Genomic DNA, 20,361 nt, shown 5'->3' with positions numbered 1-20,361 from the left:
TAGGACTCAATCCCATGACCCTGGGATCCTACTCTGAGCCTAAGGCAGATGCTCAACCTCTGAGCCACCCAGGTGTCCTGTATTCAGCCTTTCTTAAGTGTGATGTTAGTCGTGGGGTTTTCTAGAGAGTCTTAATCAGGTTGAGGAAGTTCCCTTCTATATGTCTGCTCAGATTGCCATAACAAAATACTATAACTTTTTTTAAAAAGATTTTATTTATTTATTAATGAGAGACACAGAGAGAGAGAGAGCACACAGCAGAGACACAGGCAGAGGGAGAAGGAGGCTCCATGCAGGAAGCCTGACCTGGGACTCGATCCTGGGACTCCAGGATCACGGCCTGGGCCGAAGCCGGCGCTAAACCTCTGAGCCACCTGGGCTGCCCGACAAAATACTATAAACTGGATGATTAAACAATAGGTATTTATTTTCTCACAGTTCTGGAGTCTAGAAATCCAAGATCAAGGTGTCAGCAGGGTTGGATTCTGGTGAGGCATTTTAAAAAAAGATTTACTAATTTATTAGAGAGAGAGAGAGCATGCAAGTGGGGTGTGGGACAGAGGGAGAGAGACAAAAAAAAAAATCCTCAAGCAGACTCACTGTTGAGTGTGAAGCTCAAGCAGCAGGAGGGTGGGGGCTAATCCCAGAACCACGAGATTGTGACCTGAGCTGAAATCAGGAGCCAACTGCTCAATCAAGCCACCCAGGTGCCCCATGGTGAGGCATTTTTTTTTTTCCTGGCTTACAGATGTGCTCCTTCTTGCTATGTCCTCACATGGCCTTTTCTTTGTGTGTAGGAAGAGATTGATCTCAGGTGTCTCTTCCTCCTTTTCTTATAGGGATAACAGGTCTATCAGATTAGGGCCCTATCCTTGTGACTTCATTTAACCTTAAAAATCTCCTGAAAGGCCCTATTTCCAAATACAGTTAGAGGTTAGAGCCTCAACATACGAATTTTGGTGAGGGAATACAATTTAGTCCCTAATACTTTGTATTCTTAGTTTGTTGAATTTTTTTTTTGAAATCATGGAAGAGCATTGGATTTTGTCAGTTGGTTTCCTGCAGCTACTGAATTATCATGTAGTTTTTGTTTAATTTTTAGATGTTAAACCAACCTTGCATTCCTGGGATAAAATCTACTTGGTCACAGTGTACAATTTTTTTTTTATATGTTACTGGATTCCCTTTCCTAGAATTTTTTTGTGAGTTTGTGTGTGCATATCCATAAGGGATATTTTTTTTAAAGATTTTACTTATTAAAAAAATATTTTACTTACTTATTTATTTATTTATTTAATTTTTATTTATTTATGATAGTCACACAGAGAGAGAGAGAGAGAGAGAGAGAGGCAGAGACAAAGGCAGAGGGAGAAGCAGGCTCCATGCACCGGGAGCCCGATGTGGGATTCGATCCCGGGTCTCCAGGATCGCGCCCTGGGCCAAAGGCAGGCGCCAAACCTCTGCGCCACCCAGGGATCCCATATTTTACTTATTTATTCATGTGAGACACACACAGAGAGAGAGGCAGAGACACAGGCAGAGGGAGAAGCCAGCTCCATGCCGGGAGCCCGACGTGGGACTCGATGGGGGACCCCAGGATTATGGCCTGAGCCAAAGGCATCCCTCCATAAGGGATATTGAACTGTAATGTTTTTGTTATATCTTTTTTTTTTATTTTTTTTAAATTTTTATTTATTTATGATAGTCACAGAGAGAGAAGAGAGAGAGGCAGAGACACAGGCAGAGGGAGAAGCAGGCTCCATGCACCGGAAGCCCGATGTGGGATTCAATCTCGGGTCTCCAGGATCGCGCCCTGGGCCAAAGGCAGGCACCAAACCGCTGCGCCACTCAGGGATCCCTGTTTTTGTTATATCTTTATCAGTTTTTTTGTTTGTTTGTTTTTGTCAAGTTTTGATATCAGGGTAATACTGGTCTCATAGAATAAGTTAGGAAGTGTTCTCTTTTGTTTTTTGGAAAAGTTTATGAAGGATTGGTGTTAATTCATTTTGGTGGGGATGGTGTTAATTCTTTAAACATTTTGATAAAATTCACCAGTGAAATATCTGGTCTTGGGATTTTCTTCATAGAAAGGGTTTTTTTTTTTTTTTTTTTCAATTTTTATTTTTTATTTCAAAGTAATCTCTACCTACCAATGTGGGGCTTGAACTCATGACTCCAAGATCAAGAGGTGCATGCTCCACCAACTGAGCGAGCCAGGTATCCCTCTTCATAGAAAGTTTTAAAAAATTATTAATTCAATCTCTTGTTCAATTTGTTTCTTTTGTGTGTGTGTGTGTGTGTCTGTTTCTTTTTATGTAGTTTTAGTAGCTCTTATCTTTCTAGGAATTTGTTCATTTCACCTAGGTATCTAATTTGTTGGTATAAAATTGTTCATTGTATTTCCTCAAAGGGAAGTTACATCATAAAGGTCTCTGTTCTGAGACTCATTTAAAAAAAATGTACCTTGGATTGTTACTTTATTTCTAGAGTTCTAAAAAAGTTGATTTTGACAGTTTATTTGCCATTGGCCTCATTGCTTTTATGGTGAAGTGAAATTTTGGATGCCTTCACTCCACTGTTCTGGAAGTATTTCTGATTAATAAGTCTGTTTTTTTTTTTTTTTAAGACTTTATTTATTCATGAGAGATACACAGAGAGAGGGGCAGAGATAGAAGCAGGCTCCATGCAGGGAGCCCAATGTGGGGTTCAATCCCGGGACTCCAGGATCACACCCTGAGCCAAAGGCAGATGCTTTAACTACCGATCCACCTGGGTGTCCCAATAAGTCTGTTGTATATCTATACCTATATATATTTAGCTAAAAATGAATTTAATAATGGCTATTTTAGGACCTCACACCCTCTAAGAGAGTTGTAAAGCCACAGTTGGGAACTCTCATCCTGCAATAATTTCCAAATCCCATCACAAAATTGGTTCTGTAGGGACACCTGGATGGCTCAGCAGTTGGGCGTCGGCCTTCAGCCCAGGTTGTGATCCCAGGATCTGGGATCGAGTCCCACATCGGGCTCCCTGCATGGAGCCTGCTTCTCCCTCTGCCTATGTCTCTGCCTCTCTCTCTCTCTCTGTGTGTGTCTCTCATGAATAAATAGATAAAATCTTTAAAAAAAATTGGTTCTGTAAAGATGCTTCTGTTTCAACTGCTGCTGCTCCTGGTGTACAGAGATGTTGCTACTTTCAACATTGACATTATCCATGCTAGAAACTGGATGCTGCTGCTAGAACCTTTAGGAAAGTACCTCTATTAAGAAAGTAGCTGACGGGATGCCTGGGTGGCTCAGTGGTTGAGCATCTGCCTTCGGCTCAGGGCATGATCCCAGGGTCCTGGGATTGGGTTTCACATTGAGCTCCCTGCGTGGAGCCTGCTTCTCTCTCCGCCTATGTCTCTGCCTATGTCTCTGCCTCTCTCATTAATAAATAAATAAAATCTTTAAAAAAACAAAAACAAAAAAATAAAGTAGCTGCCATCATGGCTGCCACTTGTCCTAGCATTAACTCCATTAAATCAATTTGATTTACTAGCTCCTGTCTCCAAGTCTAATGTAGGAGAATTCTTATTGATAGGCCACTATCAGTATCTATGCTCTGGCTATAAGGGAGTTTGGAAAGTGATTATTAAATTTCTGTTTTGAGTTTTACTCTTTGTTTCCCACCAAGACTCATATGATGAGAATTCTCCAGACATGGTAAGGCTGTCTTCATTTTCCGTCTAGCCCATACAATGTCATAATGAAGGCAAAGTGATTTGCACATTAAAATGCTTGCTTACCATAATAAATCTTGCTTTCCGTAAGTCTTCTTTAATCTTAGAACCACTTCACTCCACACTTTTCATTTATTTATTGAAGAAATGAAACATTTTATTTATTTATTTTTATTTATTTATTTTTTTAGAAATGAAACATTTTAACTGTTGAATTCTCCACATTCTAGATTTGAATGGTTGCATTCTTGGTTTTTTAAAAATTTATTTATTTGAGAGAGAGAGAGAGAGAAAGCATGAGCAGGGGGACTGACACAGGGAGAAGGAAAGGGAGGAAATCTCCAGTAAACTCCTCCCCGAGTGTGGAACTGGACATGGGCCTCAATCTCCTGATTCTGAGATCATGACCTGGGCCAAAATCAAGTCGGATGCTCAACCAATGAACCGCCCAGGTGCCCCTGGATGGTTGCATTCTCATGATAGTTTAACATGTATTTCTATTTCTTGCATTTCCTGCCTACTGGTAGTTGGATCTAGATTTAGCTGCTTTTAAGGTTTTTCTTTCTCTCTTTTAAGATTGATGCATTTTATTGTTTGTAAATGACATTTTTTTTTATTTTTTAAATTTATTTATGATAGTCACAGAGAGAGAGAGAGAGGCGCAGAGACACAGGCAGAGGGAGAAGCAGGCTCCATGCACCGGGAGCCCGACGTGGGATTCGATCCCGGGTCTCCAGGATTGCGCCCTGGGCCAAAGGCAGGCGCCAAACCGCTGCGCCACCCAGGGATCCCTGTAAATGACATTTAAAAGACACCTCAATTTTAAAAAGCAGAAACAAAACAAAGAAACAAAAAAGTCAGGGGCATAAAAAAATAAAAAAACAAAACCAAACAAAAAAACAAAAAACAAAACAAAACAAAACACAAAAAAGCCAGGGGCAAAGGAGAACAAAAATGCAGATGGCAGGTCCTGTAGTTAGAAAATTAAATTGAGGGTAGCCTGGGAGGCTCAGTGGTTGAGCACCTGCCTTTGGCTCAGGGCGTGATCCCGGGACCTGGGATGAGTCCCACATCAGGCTCCTTGAGGGGAGCCTGCTTCTCCCTCTGCCTGTGTCTTTGCCTCTCTGCGTGTGTCTCTCATGAATAAATAAATAAAATCTTTAAAAAAAATTTCTTTTTTAATCTTAAAGAAAATTACATTTTCTTTCACTGGCGTCCTGCCAGAGAAACATGACCACTACTTGATTTTGCTTCAGATCTGAAAATAATTTCTCTTATGTACTTTCAATGAGGGATAGTACCCTTGAGGATAACTCTGTAGCATGTACATTAACAGGTTTCCTAAGACCATCCCTGACTGTATATATCAGTGTTAGCCCAACTGAACATTTCTGGAGTTGGGAGTGGGATGGGCGGGCAGTGTTAAGTCAAATGAGCAGCGTGGAGGCTCAAATGAGACAAGGACAAAGAGCTCAGAAACCATGAACCCTTAGGGGAGGGGTGCAGAATTGACTGCCTAGTGTGACTAAGCCAGCTAATCTCACAAGTGGCTCTGGCATCTGCCTTATCTCAATGCAATTCACAAACAAATGGCTTCATTACAGGTGGTACTCCACAAAATAACAACCAAGGGCACTCCTGGGCACATCCATTGAGCTCCATATAGCAGAGGCCCCTGACTGAGTCCCCACCTCCATTTTCTCCTTCATCTTTTAATCACAGAAGCCAGGGATCCCTGGGTGGCTCAGCGGTTTGGCGCCTGCCTTTGGCCCAGGGCACAATCCTGGAGTTCTGGGATGGAGTCCCATGTCGGGCTCCTAGCATGGAGCCTGCTTCTCCCTCATCCTGTGTCTCTGCCCCCCCCATCATAAATAAATAAATAAATAAATCTTTAAAAAAAAATCACAGAAGCCCCTGAGTTTTAATTGGACACATGGACACCAAAGTAGGAGATGCTGTATGGCCCAGCATCCCTTCCAGCAAAGTGTGACCACATTGATTTGCGCGACTCCAGGTCATAACCTTTTTTCATTTTTAAAGATTCTATTTTTTTTAAAGATTATTTATTTATTTATTCATAGAGACACAGAGAGAGTGAGAGAGAGGCAGAGACACAGGCAGAGGGAGAAGCAGGCTCCATGCAGGGAGCCCGATGTGGGACTCCATCCAGGGTCTCCAGGATCAGGCCCTGGGCTGAAGGCGGCGCTAAACCGCTGCGCCACCGGGGCTGCCCTAAAGATTCTATTTATTTATTCATGAGAGACACATAGAGAGGCAGAGACACAGGTAGAGGGAGAAACAAACTTCCCGCGGGAAGCCCGACATGGGACTTGATCCCAGGATCCTGGGATCCTGGGATCGCACCCTGAGCCGAAGGCAGATGCTCAATCACTGAGCCACCCAGGCGTCCCTGGGTCATATCCTTTAAAAAGAAACTGCTTTGTGCTCTCCTTCTCCAGTGTATTATATACACGGAGCTGACCTTGTGGGCAAGGTCAACACCCCAGAATTGCCTGAACAGCGAGATAGAAGGAAACTGAGGTCCTGGTGACCTTGTACAGTGAAACCTGCCCCAGACCACTTGATTACACTTGTACTATTAGAAGAGAAGAATAAACTTCTAGGAGCCACTGTACGTTAGATTCTCTTTGTTATAGCAGCTTAGCCTGTGGCTTCACCTCATTCACAACAGAATGGAAAGACGCCAGAGGGAGACTCCCAACTCAGGCAACACCCTAGAAAAGTCCACTCACAGTTCACCGCAGCAAACAGGTCAGACAGTGATAGGCATCACACAGTTATGCCTCTTACTCCTTCTCCAGGAGAGGGCCAACTGCGTCCCTGGAGAAGAGCCTTTATTATATCCAGGCTGTCCACTGCAGACCTAGACCAAATCCTCAATAGGACTGGAGGCATGGACTGCCTGCCCCACCAACACTAGGCAGGGACAGCCCTGTCGTACCTTTCTGCCCTATAGCAGGAAAGCTCCACACTTCTCCACTCTTCGTAATTACCATTCTTGAGAACAGACCAAGTCCTCTCAGGCATGGGGTGAGGGCAGCTGCTAGGGAGGGTCGTCCAGAGCCCCAGAACAAATATCACAGCTGGAAAGAGAGAGGGAAGACTGACTCCATGTCTGCCCTGGGTTTCTGGGGTCCAGGGGCCTCAGGATGCAGCAGCACCTGCTCCTCCTGTGCAGTCCCCCTGGTAAGAGCTCAGTCGGGCAGCTGTCAGCCACTAAAGAATGTCAACCGCTGGCACCTGCTGCTGCTTAGGAATCTTACCGAAGAGTTCTGTGTGCTGGACCATGGATGGCACTGCATCTGTTCCCAGACACCGTTCCCTGGTGTATAGCTGCTGCCCAGAAAACTCTGTAGGAACTTGAGCAGCAAGCTCCAGATGCCGCTAGCTACCACAAAGGGGCCATACTCCACGGCAATGGAGATGCTTCAGGAACTGGGTCCCCTGGTGACTGTGCCCCCCTTCACTAGGAAGTCACGGTACTGGTAACAGGTACCCTGGGTCTCAGTCTTGCTGGCCTTGGCACTCTGGAAAAAGCCCTTGAGCTTCACCATGAGCACATCAGAGTTGGTGTCGGCAATAAGGCGAGGGCCATTCTCAAAGAGGACCAAGCAGCTCAAAGGGTACGCTGAGTTGTGCATCACTTACATCAGCTTTCTGGCCTGACCTTGGCTGCCAAAAATAGAGGCAGCTGCATGGCACGTTTCACAATCCACACAAAATATTCCTTGCTTCTCTGCCTCAAGCATCTCCAATTTCTGGGTGAGGAGCTCCACAGTCTGCTGGACACTCTTGCCCTCAGCCACAGGCATCTGGGACACACAGGTCACTCACAAAGTATCTGGTACAACAGTGGAATTGCAGTATTCTCCGGATGCCCACGCGAAGTGAAGCCCCCTGATGCAAGTTTCTGCACAGGTTTTTCTCTTTTTTGTTAAGCATTTTAGTTTCACCAAGATGTATCTCTGTATAGATTTCTCTGTATTTGTCCTACTCGCAATTTGTTGGTATAATGAATCTGTAGATTATCCTTTCATCACATCTGGAAAAAGTTCAGCCATTTTCTCTTCATATATTGCTTCATTTTATCTTTCACTTTTTTTTGGGGGTGGGGGGGAGGGTGCCCTCCACCCCACAGGAAGAGCCTAAGGCTCCTCTGCATCTCTCCCGTGTGCCGAACTTGCCTTCTCAGGCGGGCTACTGTCTCTTCTAAAACTCCAATTAAACAGGTTATACCTACTACTATAATCTTTATGTTACTGGTTCTCCACGGCAATTTTCATGTTTTTCTTTCCATGCTACATTTTGGATATTCTTATCTATCCTTCAGTTTACTAATTAAGTTGCATCTACTGTCTTATTTAGACCCATCCATCTTTAGCTTCTAATTTCATTTGTTTTATTTGTATAAGTTTTTAAAAGGGATTTTGAGAGAGAGAGAGAGAGAGAGAGAGAGGAAGAGAGAAAGAGAAAGAAAGAGGAAGAGGAAGAGAAAGAGAAAGAGAAAGACAGAATTGGTCAGGGGCAGAGGGAGAGGGAGAAGCAGGCTTCTTGCCAAGCAGGAAGTCTGACCCAGGGAGCTCCATCCCAGAACCCTGGGATCATGACCTGAGCTGAAGGCAGACCCTTAACTGTCACCACCCAGGCGCCCCATGTTCTGTTTGAGGCTTTATCAGATCCACTGTGTTGCTTTAATACTTTCTTCTTCTCTGAGGTATTTTCAAGCTTAGATTTTATTTCAACATAGTAAGCATGGAGGTCTGATATCTACTGGGTTTGTTCATTGTGTTGATTCTTACTCATGGTGGATTTTAATTTATTATGTATTGGTCACTATATTTGCAAAAACACTCGTGGAAACCATCAGAAATCTAGGATGAAGAAAGGATTTTCATTTGCTTTTTCCAGGCTCTTGAGGCCCCTTATCTTACCAGAACTATTGTCATCTAAATTCTGAGGTTAAGGTTCTCTTAACTACCCAGGTGAGGAAACTGGATGCTCAGGTCTTTTGGAAACCCTTAGTTTAATGGACTAATTGAGGTATCAGAGTCTCCACTTGGGGATGGCCTAGGCTTTTAACTTCTATGCCCTTTGTCTAGTAAGGCCATCAAACCCAACTTTGAGCACCAGGCTTACTTCTCTAGGTTTTGACCATCCCTTAGATTTTAGCCAGGTGAATTTTTCATTATATTTTTAGCTCTTTTAGTTCAAGATTTAAAAATATATTTTACTGCTTGTCTTTGGAAGGATTGATTTGAATTACTTAAGCCACAGTTGCTGAAGAGTATTTTTTGAAAAAATGTCTAATGAAAATTATATCTTTTTTTTATTTTTAAATTTTTATTTATGATAGTCACACAGAGAGAGAGAGGCAGAGAGAGAAGCAGGCTCCATGCACTGAGAGCCCGACGTGGGATTCAATCCCGGGTCTCCAGGATCGCGCCCTGGGCCAAAGGCAGGCGCTAAACCACTGCGCCACCCAGGGATCCCTGAAAATTATATCTAATATAGATGTATACCTGAGTACATATTCTTACCCTATTGTGTAGGAATGTGCTAATACAAATAGTAAATATGTACTGCTAAATAAACAATATGATCTTAGGAGCATTTTATGGAATAATTTAAGAACCACTGACATCTTCATGTAAGGCTTTGTTTCCTCGTGGTTAACAAATGAGTTAATAACTGTGACCATTGTTCTTAATCAAATTATACTAAAAATTTGCATACCTTTTCCAGAATTGTCAAGAGAACAGTAATTAAGGCCTGTATATTTCCTGGCTTAGAGTCTCTTGTTTCTGTTAAAGGTAGAGGAGAGAAATAGGCCCCCTTGTGTCCTTAGTGGAGGATGACTTTGTCAAGGGGCAAATATTTATACCCAGGAGAATTGAAAATATTCAGATTAAACAACACTAGCCTGGTAGTACTGTGGATCTTGGCTATGGCAAGTCTCTGCACCTGCCACTAACACCAAGACCTCCTTTCTTGGGGATCAATTTAATAAGTAAAAGAATCCCACTGTCAGTAGAGAACTGGAAGTGAGATGATGTCCCTGAATTTGTCATTGCGTTGGATTGGGAATAGAAAAAAATAAAAGTCCTTTTGTTGATATCTGTATCTTAGTGTTCTAAAATATATAATTGAAAGAATAAGGGAAGACCTAGGCCAAAGTGAAGATTTTCTTAGTTTTGACAGGTTCTAAGTCCTAGTTTACATAGAATGTAATTAAAGAATAAATATATAAAAACATAGAAGTATATATTAGGGCAGCCCAGGTGGCTCAGCAGTTTAGTGCCGCCTTCAGCCCAGGGTGTGATCCTGGAGACCTGGGATCAAGTCTGTCGGGCTCCCTGTATGAAGCTGGTCTCTTTGTCTCTCTCATGAATAAATAAGATCTTAAAAAACAAAAAGTATGTATTTTAAATGAGATCAAAGGTATAATTTGGAGGTCTTTTTGTTTCTGATGAAGTCATTCAAATGCATGATTTAAGAAGTTAGAATTGTATCCATACTGCAGGCATTTTAAAATCACTTTTCCTGAGCAGCACGGGTGGCTAAGTGGTTTAGTGCCTGCCTTTAGCCCAGGGTGTGATTCTGGAGACCTGGGATCGAGTCCCATGTTAGGCTCCCTGCATGGAGCCTGCTTCTCCCTCTGCCTGTGTGTCTGTCTCTCATGAGTAAATAAATAAAATTTTTTTAAAAAATCACTTTTTCCCAGAATATGAAAGTAATGTATATGCAAAAATGCCTTTTCTTTTTCCTAATTTCCAATGATGTAAGTGTAGTGCTAAGGTCCCTAGAAAGTGGTAATGAAAATTCTTTCAATATTTCAAATGTCTGATAGAAATCACTTATTTTAAAAAATCTGCAGAAACTAATGAAAATATTTATTTGATTTTAGCTGGCATTATATGTATTTGGTGGTATGGCATCATATATATATGTGGTATGATGCCAGTTATCACTGTGGAAATCCTGACAGCTATATGCCTTTAAGATTTTATTTTTTAAATATCTTTCATTTATTCATTAGAGACAGAGAGCACAAGCAGGAGGAAGAGGGAGAAGCAGATTCCCCACTAAGCTGGGAGCCCGAAGTGGGGCTTGATCCCAGGACCTGGAGACCATGACCCCAGCCAAAGGCAGATAGATGCTCAACCATCTAAGCCACCCATGAGCCCTTAAGGTACTAAGTAATCTCTACAACATGGGGCTTGATGCCAGCCACCCTGTAAGCCTTAATAGAAATGTCATCATATAATGAGAGCAATATAGTCAGTAACTATAGCTGTTCAAAACACGCAGTCCAGGGGCACTTGGATGGCTCAATCAATTAAACATCTGACTCTTGATTTTTGGCTCAGGTCATGATCTCAGGGTTGAGATCAAGCTCACATTGGGCAAAACGAACCCCCCTAAAGTCTATGAAAGAATATAAAGGTTGTCCTAGTTATGGAAACGGTTAAAGAACCCTAAAAATACCATTTAGCCCCCACTATTACTGTTCTTCCATCCCTCTGATTGCATTGTCTAGGAGAAACTGTCCCAACTGTCTCATGGTTCAAGACAACTTAATCAGTCAATTCCATAGGACAGACCTCTCACGAGAATAAGTAGTTTGCTGCAGATTGGTCATTAGAGGGAAAAAAGTCAATTGTAACAAAAACCTTACTTTCCAAAGATCTGAGCACTTAAAATGTATTAAAGACTGCTGACAGGTCATTCCTGGAGGTGACAAAAGCTTCTGTTCAAAATCTAAGACTCAGATGCTTAATGGGATAGAAATCAAGATTCCAAAATGTACAGAATTGCTATTTCCAATTAGCTAATTTCTCCAATTTGAAAAACCAGGGTTAATAAAAATTTTGCCTAAGGGCCTTTTGTGGGGTTGCTCTGATCTTTCACAACACTGTTAACCAGCCAACACACAAAGTAGAGAACATCTGAAGAAACCCTTTGTGCAACCTCATCGATAATCTGGAAATTTTAGTTATAAAAAAAAGCCAACAACTTCAGGATGCCTGGGTGGCTCAGCGGTTTAGCACCTGCCTTCAACCCAGGGTGTGATCCTGGAGTCCTGGGATCCAGTCCCATATACAGCATGGAGCCTGCTTCTCCTTCTGCCTAGGTTTGTCTCTCATGAATAAATAAAATCTTAAAAAAAAAAAAAAAAAAAGCCAACAACCTCATGAGCCTTTTAAAATAGATGGCTTTCAAAGATATCATCTTTCTGAAACTACACTTAAATATTTATGTATAGACATGAATTTTTTGGAGTCAGGATTAATTTCTGGTCAGATTTCCAAGAGATAACCACTGGAACAGCTTATGTCAACTTGTCTGCAGCAGTGTTTCTCACGTTTTTCTCAGCTGCGTTGGCCTTTGGTAAGCCCGAACTTTAAACGTTATTCAAAATTTCTATATTTTAAGTAAGAGGTACACTGAATATCCTTTTTTCGAACTACGACTCGGTCCCAATACCTTGTGAGATGGTTAATATACCTCCCCCCAAATGGAGGTACACTTTTAACGTATTTAAAAAGTAATCTCTACACCCAACATGGGGCTCAAACTTACAACCCTGAGATCAAGATGCACGCTCCACTAAAGTACTCATCTTTTAAATAAAGACTAAAACCAGAGATTAAACTGCCACTTTAAATACACATCTTCAGAATGTCCATTAGCCTGTAATTCCCAGGAAAGCACTATTTTCTACCCTAGTTTATAGACAGCAGTGGTTGAGAAGTCAAAGGTGAAATTTTTATTTGCCATTCAACCAAAATTTGTTCAAATCCCACATCCAACTATTTCAAGACAAAACTATGAGATCCCAACTATAACCCTAAGACAACTCATATTTTTTACGACAGTATTTTTGAATGACTTCATAGGAAAGGTAACAAAAGTTGCAGTACACCTGCAATGTCCTTGAATCACTTTTAATCAGTGAAACAGCATCCTGTGGTTGACATCCTATCAAAAAATCGTAATGGAAAGTGATGAAATTTTCAGATATTAAAAATTATTAAAATTAACAATTAGCAAAAATCCAGCCCCTGTCACCATTTTGAAAGATGGAACAGGGAATGGGATAGATAAAAACTCTGCTTATCCACGTTAGTATCCCAACAGACATCTTAACTCTTAAATATTCTTAATCTAATCAACAGGAGACTACAGAATATTAGCAAAATTAAAAGTTTCTATTAGGTAAGTGACACCATACAAAACGTGCTCAAAACCATTCAGGAAGCACATTTAACAAGATACACAGGTTACTTGAGTAGGTTTGTGGACTTCAGAATTTCAATCCTTACCCCTTTCAAATTAGTCAAATTATTTAGTTCTAAAAATACTTCAGGATGACACCTTGGTAACTATCATTCAGCTAAAGTTAGTATGGACAGTTTAGCCTTGCCATATTAAAAACTTACATCAGTTGGCATCCATAGACACTAAAATCTGAATTTTAGAGTCCAAAGCCCCTTGAGGAAGAATAGACAAATGCATTCTTTTGTTTTTTTGTAAATCTCAAACAATCTCTAGATATAAGTGTATTTCTTCAGTCATATATATCAAGACTTGATTGAAAAGTTTGGATTTTGTTTAAAAAGCCTTTATTCATTTTTTGCTCAGGGAAAGGACAATCTCAATGTCAACTTGTCACCTATTCATAAATTTGAACTTAACAGGATTCACTGCCCTAAAGACACTGCACCTACAGACTTTTGACAACATAACTTAAAATGAAAATCTCCCTTGTTCCCTAAGGTTGCATGTTTAAAGAATAAACAGTCCCTTGCAATAACCAACATTGATTGGTACTTGGCCTAGGTTTAAGGTCAAATAGCAAAACAAGAGCAAAAGGAGGCCAAGTGCATTGTAACTTGATAGCCAGCAAGTACAAACATCATTGAACAAAGGAAGTTGCAGGCACCAAATAAAACAAAAGGCAGGTTCATCAACACGAAAAATTTACATTTTGAAGGTGAGATCAACTATTCCACAGGTGAACATGTAGGTCAAGGCTAGAGACTAATGTGGAACCAGAAACAAAACTGTTATCTTAGTACCAACTACACTGAACATAAAATTCAAAACTTGAAATTACCCAGGAAATTCTCCAAAATCTAAAGCTAAAACTGCCTTTTGATACACCAGGAAGATGTTTTAATAACTTGGTCACTTAGATTTGCACCGACATACGTAAAATTTAAAGTGTATTTCCCCCCCCACTACTCTTTCCTATGTCTGAATCTGGGTATGCTTAACTACTCAGCTCATGCACTAATGCATTAAAAATGATGCAACCTACTACCATGACTTCTTAAACTCACACCACCTTAACAGTTAATACCCAAAATAGCTTCCTGAAAATGTCCCAATATTAAACATTTTGTTCAGTTTGGTGCTTGCTGTGACAATACGGAACAGAATACAACTAATTTCCTCAGCCACTACACTTCCAAGTAACTGAATCTAACTTTTGCTCAAGTTTCAACCTACCTATCTGCCAAAATGCTTGTTAAAATTTAACCATCTCTGATACTCTTAAACTGCAGCTCCTATATACAGTTTAACAGTGCCTTTCCCTGTGTATATCTGGACATTTTAATCAAGAGAATTAAAAGTCATGGTATTATGATTAGCCAAAGCTCTTCCTAGCAGACTGATTCTGATTTAGCATAAAATAAATGGCTTCCCAGAGACAGAAACAAACCAATCTTTCCTATTCATGAAAGGAGCTACCAACATGCCTTGTGCCAAAAAGGTGCACTTTTCCAAAAATACAGTCCAGAAGATTGATGGTCAGCTGGAAATCTTCCACTAATGACATTATGACAAGCTCTCCAGATACACAGAGAAGAAACATTAAAAGTGTGGTGGAAACCTCAGCAGGGAAATGAAGCCTTAGAGAATAGTATACATCTAACAAAAATGGGGAACAGGGGGACACTGTAGCTGGCTATTCATAAAGGACCACAGTTTTTCCTCATGGACCAAATCTTCCTACAAAATAAACTGCGCCTCAATTATTGCTTATTTTAAATTACACTTTTACAGAGCTATTTAGTACCTGACGCAGAAAAACAATCACATAAGGAAGCATTTATTTGAGGTTTAACATGAAATCATACAAATAAAATTTGTATAAACACAAATCCACATCGAGTCGTAACACAGATAGCAAAAGACAAAGTAAAAACAAAGGAAACTAATTGGCGGCTATATACAGTTGGACACGGTTGTGTCTTGTACACTAGAAAGTCTTTTACAAAATAATCATCTTAGATCAACAGAAGACCAATCTTCAATGTCGTCCTGCAAGATGGGTTAACTTTAAGCAATCTCCTCCTAAAAACAAAAACAAAATAGCAATTAGATTTGTGCAACTCTGAAAGCTTTCAAAGGTCCACTTTCATGAATTGTTTTAAGTCCTCAATTTATTCTTTTCTTCAATAATTAAAGATCACATGCATATTCAATAGCAAAATGTAATTTGGGTAATTAATAAATTTACCCTGGTGTTCCCAAATAATACAAAATTTAAATTTAGTAAAGAAATTGGGGAATACAATCTTCCCATATTCACAGGTTCAACTGTGCTAGATTAAGGTCTACTAGAAGCATCTCTAGTAAGCCAAAAAACATACTTACAAAAATGAATTTCTAATAGGCTTATTATGTTGTAAGAAACAAATTGCTGTGTGCATATGATCTTTAATTTATATTCCAGATTTTAAAGTTCTTGTTTTGGTTTGTAGATTTCACTATTAGCTATAAAAAGAAAAAGCAAGCATTAAATCTTAAAGAATGAACACTTAAAATGAGGCTCCACAATTGAAATACAACACTAAACAGAAGACCAAAATGATTAAGCTGTAAAAAGGCATTTATGTACTTTAACTCCTGTAAAAAACCATTTAAGTTAAGTTTAGACACTTAATCTTCAAAAAGATTAAAAAAGAAGCCAAAGTCTGAAGTTTTCCACTTTAATCTTTACGCTGGTACATGAAGTTGGAAGAGACCATACCACAGGACAGCGTTTTCTGGTGTATGCCTTGCGCTCTGCCCGCAACGTGCGACCCCCAGAGATAGACGTGGTCAGGGTGACACACGGCCTGCAATGAAGTTCCCGCTGGCGGGTACAAACAAGGTATAATGTCAGAGTTAGAAGACAACATTCTTGTTTTCCTTAAGTTGTACCCATTTCAGTACTTTACCTGTTAATAGTTCTAAAAAAGTTTAATTATTCCTCTAGACCACCTGGTACACAAAGCAAACAGAAAAACTCTTAAGTTTTTCTGTAATACTAAAGAAAGTGAGATAAGACTTTTAAAGTTAAAGATCTATAGACACTTTAGGCAAAACGGGCTCATAAAGCAATTAAAAAATTAACAATTTAGTAAAAACAGACTACGTAATATTTTGTTTTTACTTATTTTTCATTTGTCTATTGATCTTTAAATTAAATTATAGATATTTCCACTGGTTTCTTGTACTCTTACACACACCTGTTTTCTCCAATGTCCTCCTTTAGTATGGCTGGTAATTGTTTTGGTGATTGCCACCCCCTCTAGACGCCTTGCCGTAAGTGCTCTGTTGGCCTATTTTGAAAATACAAAAAAAATTATATTAAGATAGTTTTCCACAAAATGGTTTCATTATAAATACTTTAGAAAACTATTAAAAATGTACAACTCTGCATGCCAAATATTAAAATAGCAGATATATTAAATGCCCATTATAAACTAATCACATAACACATATTCTAAAACGTTTCTAACAACCAAAATATCTACATTAGGATAATCAACCTAGGACTATCAGATGCCTCAAAAACTTAACTCCAAAACACTTCAAGAATGGACCCCCCCCCAATTTCAGAACGAGAATGTACTTTAACACGGAATTCTAATACCATTGGTGTATGAGATTAAGTTAAATATTCTTACCACTGTAGTCTGCATATCCCTGTCCATATCCATAGTTCCCATAGTTATACCCAGTATAATCATAGCCGCCATAGCCACTATAGTTTTGATCACCACCATAGGCACTATTGTAATTTCCATATCCTTGATCATAATAGTTATTAAATCCTTGGTTCCAGTTTTGGCCCTGACCTGAAACAATGCACAATGATTGTTAGGAAACGACTTCTGACTCCCAATCCTAATACAATGTTGTGTTCCTGGCCCTCACTCTGAAAACCCTTAACAGGTGGAATGGACAGCTATATTGTTACCTGAGAAAGTTTTTATTCTAGTTGTGGTTAAAAAGGGGGCAGAAAGTCCAATTGTGCCAGTTATCAAGCTTCCTAAATTTAAGGAAAATCAAGACAAAACAAGGACTCCTGTCCCCCAAAAAACTAGCATGCCATGGTGTATCATGTAATCTCAACTACATTAAATGGTCATCACCTTGCCATTAGTAAGGACACTGACAGTGTCCTAGTGGCCATTCTTTGAGGAGGCGAAACCAGTAAACAAAAACCCACCCACCAATGAGAGCATTTTTATGTTGGAAATCTGGCTGAATTTTCTTATGGGCTTATTCCTATTTAGCAGTTTACAGCCTAAACCATGGGGAGTCATATCCAAAGATTTAGGTCCCAAAGGATTAAGTCTCACCTCGTCCACGACCCCTAGTACCACCTCGTCCACCAGCTGCAGCACCTCTTCCTCCTTTTTGTTGTTGCTGTTGCTGCCTATATACCTCTTTGGGTTGTGCAACTTTGATTTCACACTATATACACATAAGAAAAAAAAAAAAAAAAACCTGGAGTTTTTACTGTAAGGTCAAGCCATTCTATTCTCATAAATTGAGAAATCTCACATTCGAAAACAAAAAACATCCTCTAAATTTTCACTTAATAAAAACAAAATGGCTTTACCTTCCCAGAACCAATTTGATGATATCTGCTTTCTAACAATTTCTTTACTGGCTCTTCGTCTGTATAGGTAATAAAACAAAATCCTCTTCTTTCGTTTGTTTTTGTATCCATGGGAAGTTCAATATTTTCAATCTGAAATCAAGAAGCACATTCAACATCATCCAGTAATGGTAAAAGCTACCAAAGTGTTTTAGAATTCCAAAGATTCTTTTCAAACTTCAGTATAACATGTTGTCTATTCCTCTAGTCAGATTACTTCTGTACAGAAACACCTATTTTATTATCAGTATCACACCACAAAGCTTCATCTGTGAAGCAGTTAGAGAGCAAAACTTCATTTATTATCATTTTGTACCCAAGAGATGCCACTGGTTATTAATTCCAAATACTGACCACCACCTCCAAAGCACCCGTGTTTTGGCCAAAATAAATTAGATGTTGGTTTCTATCACAGCACAGAAAACAGTAATTTAAGGTACAGTGACTAGAAGGGACTCAAGCAGTTAATTTTAACCTCTTCCCATCACCTGACAAATCAATCAATTCTGTAAAAGGCTGGGGACGAACACTCATGTATATAAACATTCCAAGTATGAAAGACATATAAAAACACAGCGCACCTCTCCAAAGGCTCCAAAATATTCTTTAATTTGTTCTTCGGAAGTATCTGGGCTCAATCCACCCACAAAAACCTTTTTTGGGGGTTCTTTCCCTTTTAAAGCTTTGGCCCTTTTGGGGTCTATCAACTTGCCATCCAGTTTGTGTTCTTTCAGTTCCAAAACCTAGAAGACAAGTGCGTTTAATCTGACAATATACAACCAAACCCCCAATTTGCAAAAACACAGAAGCAGCACAATGCGGAACCTGCTCCTACCTTATCAACACTAGCAGCATCTTTGAAAAGCACAAATCCAAATCCTCTTGATCTTCCAGTCACTGGATCTGTCTTAATTGTACAGTCTACAACTTCCCCAAATCGAGACAAATATTCAGTCAGATCTTTCTTGCTTGTATCCCAGCTCAAGCCTCCAATAAACATTTTACTAGAAATGAAGTTATTAAAAAAAAAAAAGATTAGCAGCACCCCGCAGGATTACCTCAGTTGGGGAATTAGGTTTACGAAACGAACAGGAAGAAGCAATGCGTGTGCAAATAATTCAGTGTCTACAGATCACGTATGAACAAAAGACCACAAAACCCCTCAGATTCCATCGAGGTCACTTATTCGAAACAACGAATGGACAGCTTGCTCACCACACCTCGTCATACGAAGTTTCAACGAAGCCAAGAAAGCATATTCAACATCGCTTCAGCCTTATAAACCCAACTTCCTAAAGTTGATCCCTCACAACTTAGGTCTACTCTACCTCTTCCGCAGCTGTCAAAGCAACGTTCCACCTCAAGAACTCCCAACGCATTCTGAAGGAGATCCGGGTACCAGTCACACACGGATTCCCAAAGCAAGGATTCCCTACACTCCGCAGGGAAGCCGTGCGGGGGCCCCGATACAGACACAATGAAAAGGCGGCGGCAGCTGCAGCATGTGGCGCAGCGAGGCCGGCCCCTCCCCCTCGGGCCCCACGCGGCGCCTGCGCACTCGGGACACGGACGCCGCCGCCCTCCTCCTCCAACTCCCCCGCCCTTCCCCCACCTTCCGCGGGCCTCTCGAGTCACCCCCTCCGTCTCCTACTTTCTTCTTCCCTCTGAGCGAGTGGGGCCCAGCGGGCACGCGGGGAATCGACTCGGGGCAAGAGCCGTGGCAGCGCGCGGCTCCAGAGGGACGAAAGGCGCGTGCGGCGCGCTGGGGGAGGGGGAAAAGAAGAGAGAGGCGTGCGGTACCCGTCATCCTGCTGATTCTTGCTCGCGTTGATCTTGGATCCCTCTGCGAACTCCTCTATGTTGCTGTACTCGTTCATGTCCTCCATGGCGGCGGAGTTGTCGGCCGGGGGGTGCTGGCGCGCAGTCCGGGTCGCGGCAGCAGCGGCGGCGGAGCGTTGTATGGAGCTGGATTTAAAATGGCGGCGGAAGAGATCCGGGCGCCGCCTGCGCCCTCCCTTTATAGCCGCCCCGCCCGCCAATCGGGAGGGCTGCTGGGCGGTGACGTGGCGTTGGGCCCGGCGCGCCCCCTGCCGGGCCGAGCTGGAAGCGAGCGAAGGGAGGAGCGGGGCGAGCTGCCGCGGCGCCCGCGGCCGCCAATGGGAAAGGCTGCGGGAGGCTAAAGTCGCGGGAGCGGAGGGGAACAATGGCGGCGGCACATGGGAGAGCCGGGGCGGGACCTCCATCGCGGCCCTCCCGGTGAGGAGCGAGGTCGTGGGTGAGGGGGCGCGGGCTTAAGAGGAGAGAAGCGTCAGAAGAGGAAAACGAAGGGGCGAAGAGTCCCGGGCTCAGGAGTCCGAGCAGCGCCGTCGCAGGGCCACCGTCCCTCCGGTCTTGAGAGCCTTTGTCTCTGGCGTCCGGTCCAGCCCACTGCTAGCAAAGAGCCGTCAGCCCCGCCTCTTCCCAAAGCCCTCGGTCCCCCAGTGCGGACTGCGGCGGCGGCGGGGGCGGCGGCGGCGGCGGCCGCTGCTCTCGATTAGCACCGTGGCCGGGCTGCTCCCGACACAGGCGGACTGCGCCCGGCGCCGGCGGCCGAGACAGCGAGCGCGCCCGCCCGCCCGTCCGCCCGCCGCGCGCACGCGTGTTTCGTCCTCGAGCCGGCTGGAACCAGCCGAGCAGG

General features: G+C 41.9%; 1 protein-coding gene and 1 pseudogene across 4 annotated transcripts; both read right to left on the bottom strand.

Moving 5' to 3' along the window:
• Window positions 1-6,071: 6,071 nt before the first annotated feature.
• LOC100688926 lies at window positions 6,072-7,802 on the bottom strand (annotated as a pseudogene).
• Window positions 7,803-13,348: 5,546 nt separating this feature from the next.
• Window positions 13,349-20,126, bottom strand: HNRNPDL (heterogeneous nuclear ribonucleoprotein D like). 4 transcript variants are annotated; one of them, XR_005382908.1, is made up of 9 exons: window positions 19,485-20,119; window positions 18,520-18,688; window positions 18,266-18,427; window positions 17,646-17,777; window positions 17,383-17,497; window positions 16,705-16,875; window positions 16,264-16,356; window positions 15,783-15,887; window positions 13,349-15,103 (listed from the first exon to the last, which is right to left on the bottom strand). XR_005382908.1 is itself a non-coding variant. In XM_038582289.1 (8 exons), the coding sequence occupies exons 1-7, from the start codon at window positions 19,925-19,927 to the stop codon at window positions 16,286-16,288; spliced, it is 1,263 nt and encodes a 420-aa protein (XP_038438217.1). In that variant the 5' UTR covers window positions 19,928-20,118; the 3' UTR covers window positions 13,349-15,103; window positions 16,264-16,285. The 4 variants fall into 4 exon arrangements, 2 of the variants coding, with proteins under 2 accessions (XP_038438217.1, XP_038438218.1); XR_005382909.1 differs by lacking the exon at window positions 16,705-16,875 and having other exon boundaries at window positions 19,485-20,126; XM_038582289.1 differs by lacking the exon at window positions 15,783-15,887 and having other exon boundaries at window positions 19,485-20,118.
• Between the last annotated feature and the right edge of the window lie 235 nt (window positions 20,127-20,361).

The sequence above is a fragment of the Canis lupus genome, chromosome 32 (genome assembly GCF_011100685.1).
Source record: "Canis lupus familiaris isolate Mischka breed German Shepherd chromosome 32, alternate assembly UU_Cfam_GSD_1.0, whole genome shotgun sequence".
Classification (NCBI taxonomy): Eukaryota; Metazoa; Chordata; class Mammalia; order Carnivora; family Canidae; genus Canis; species Canis lupus.
This window is presented reverse-complemented; position numbering and strand designations above follow the sequence as displayed.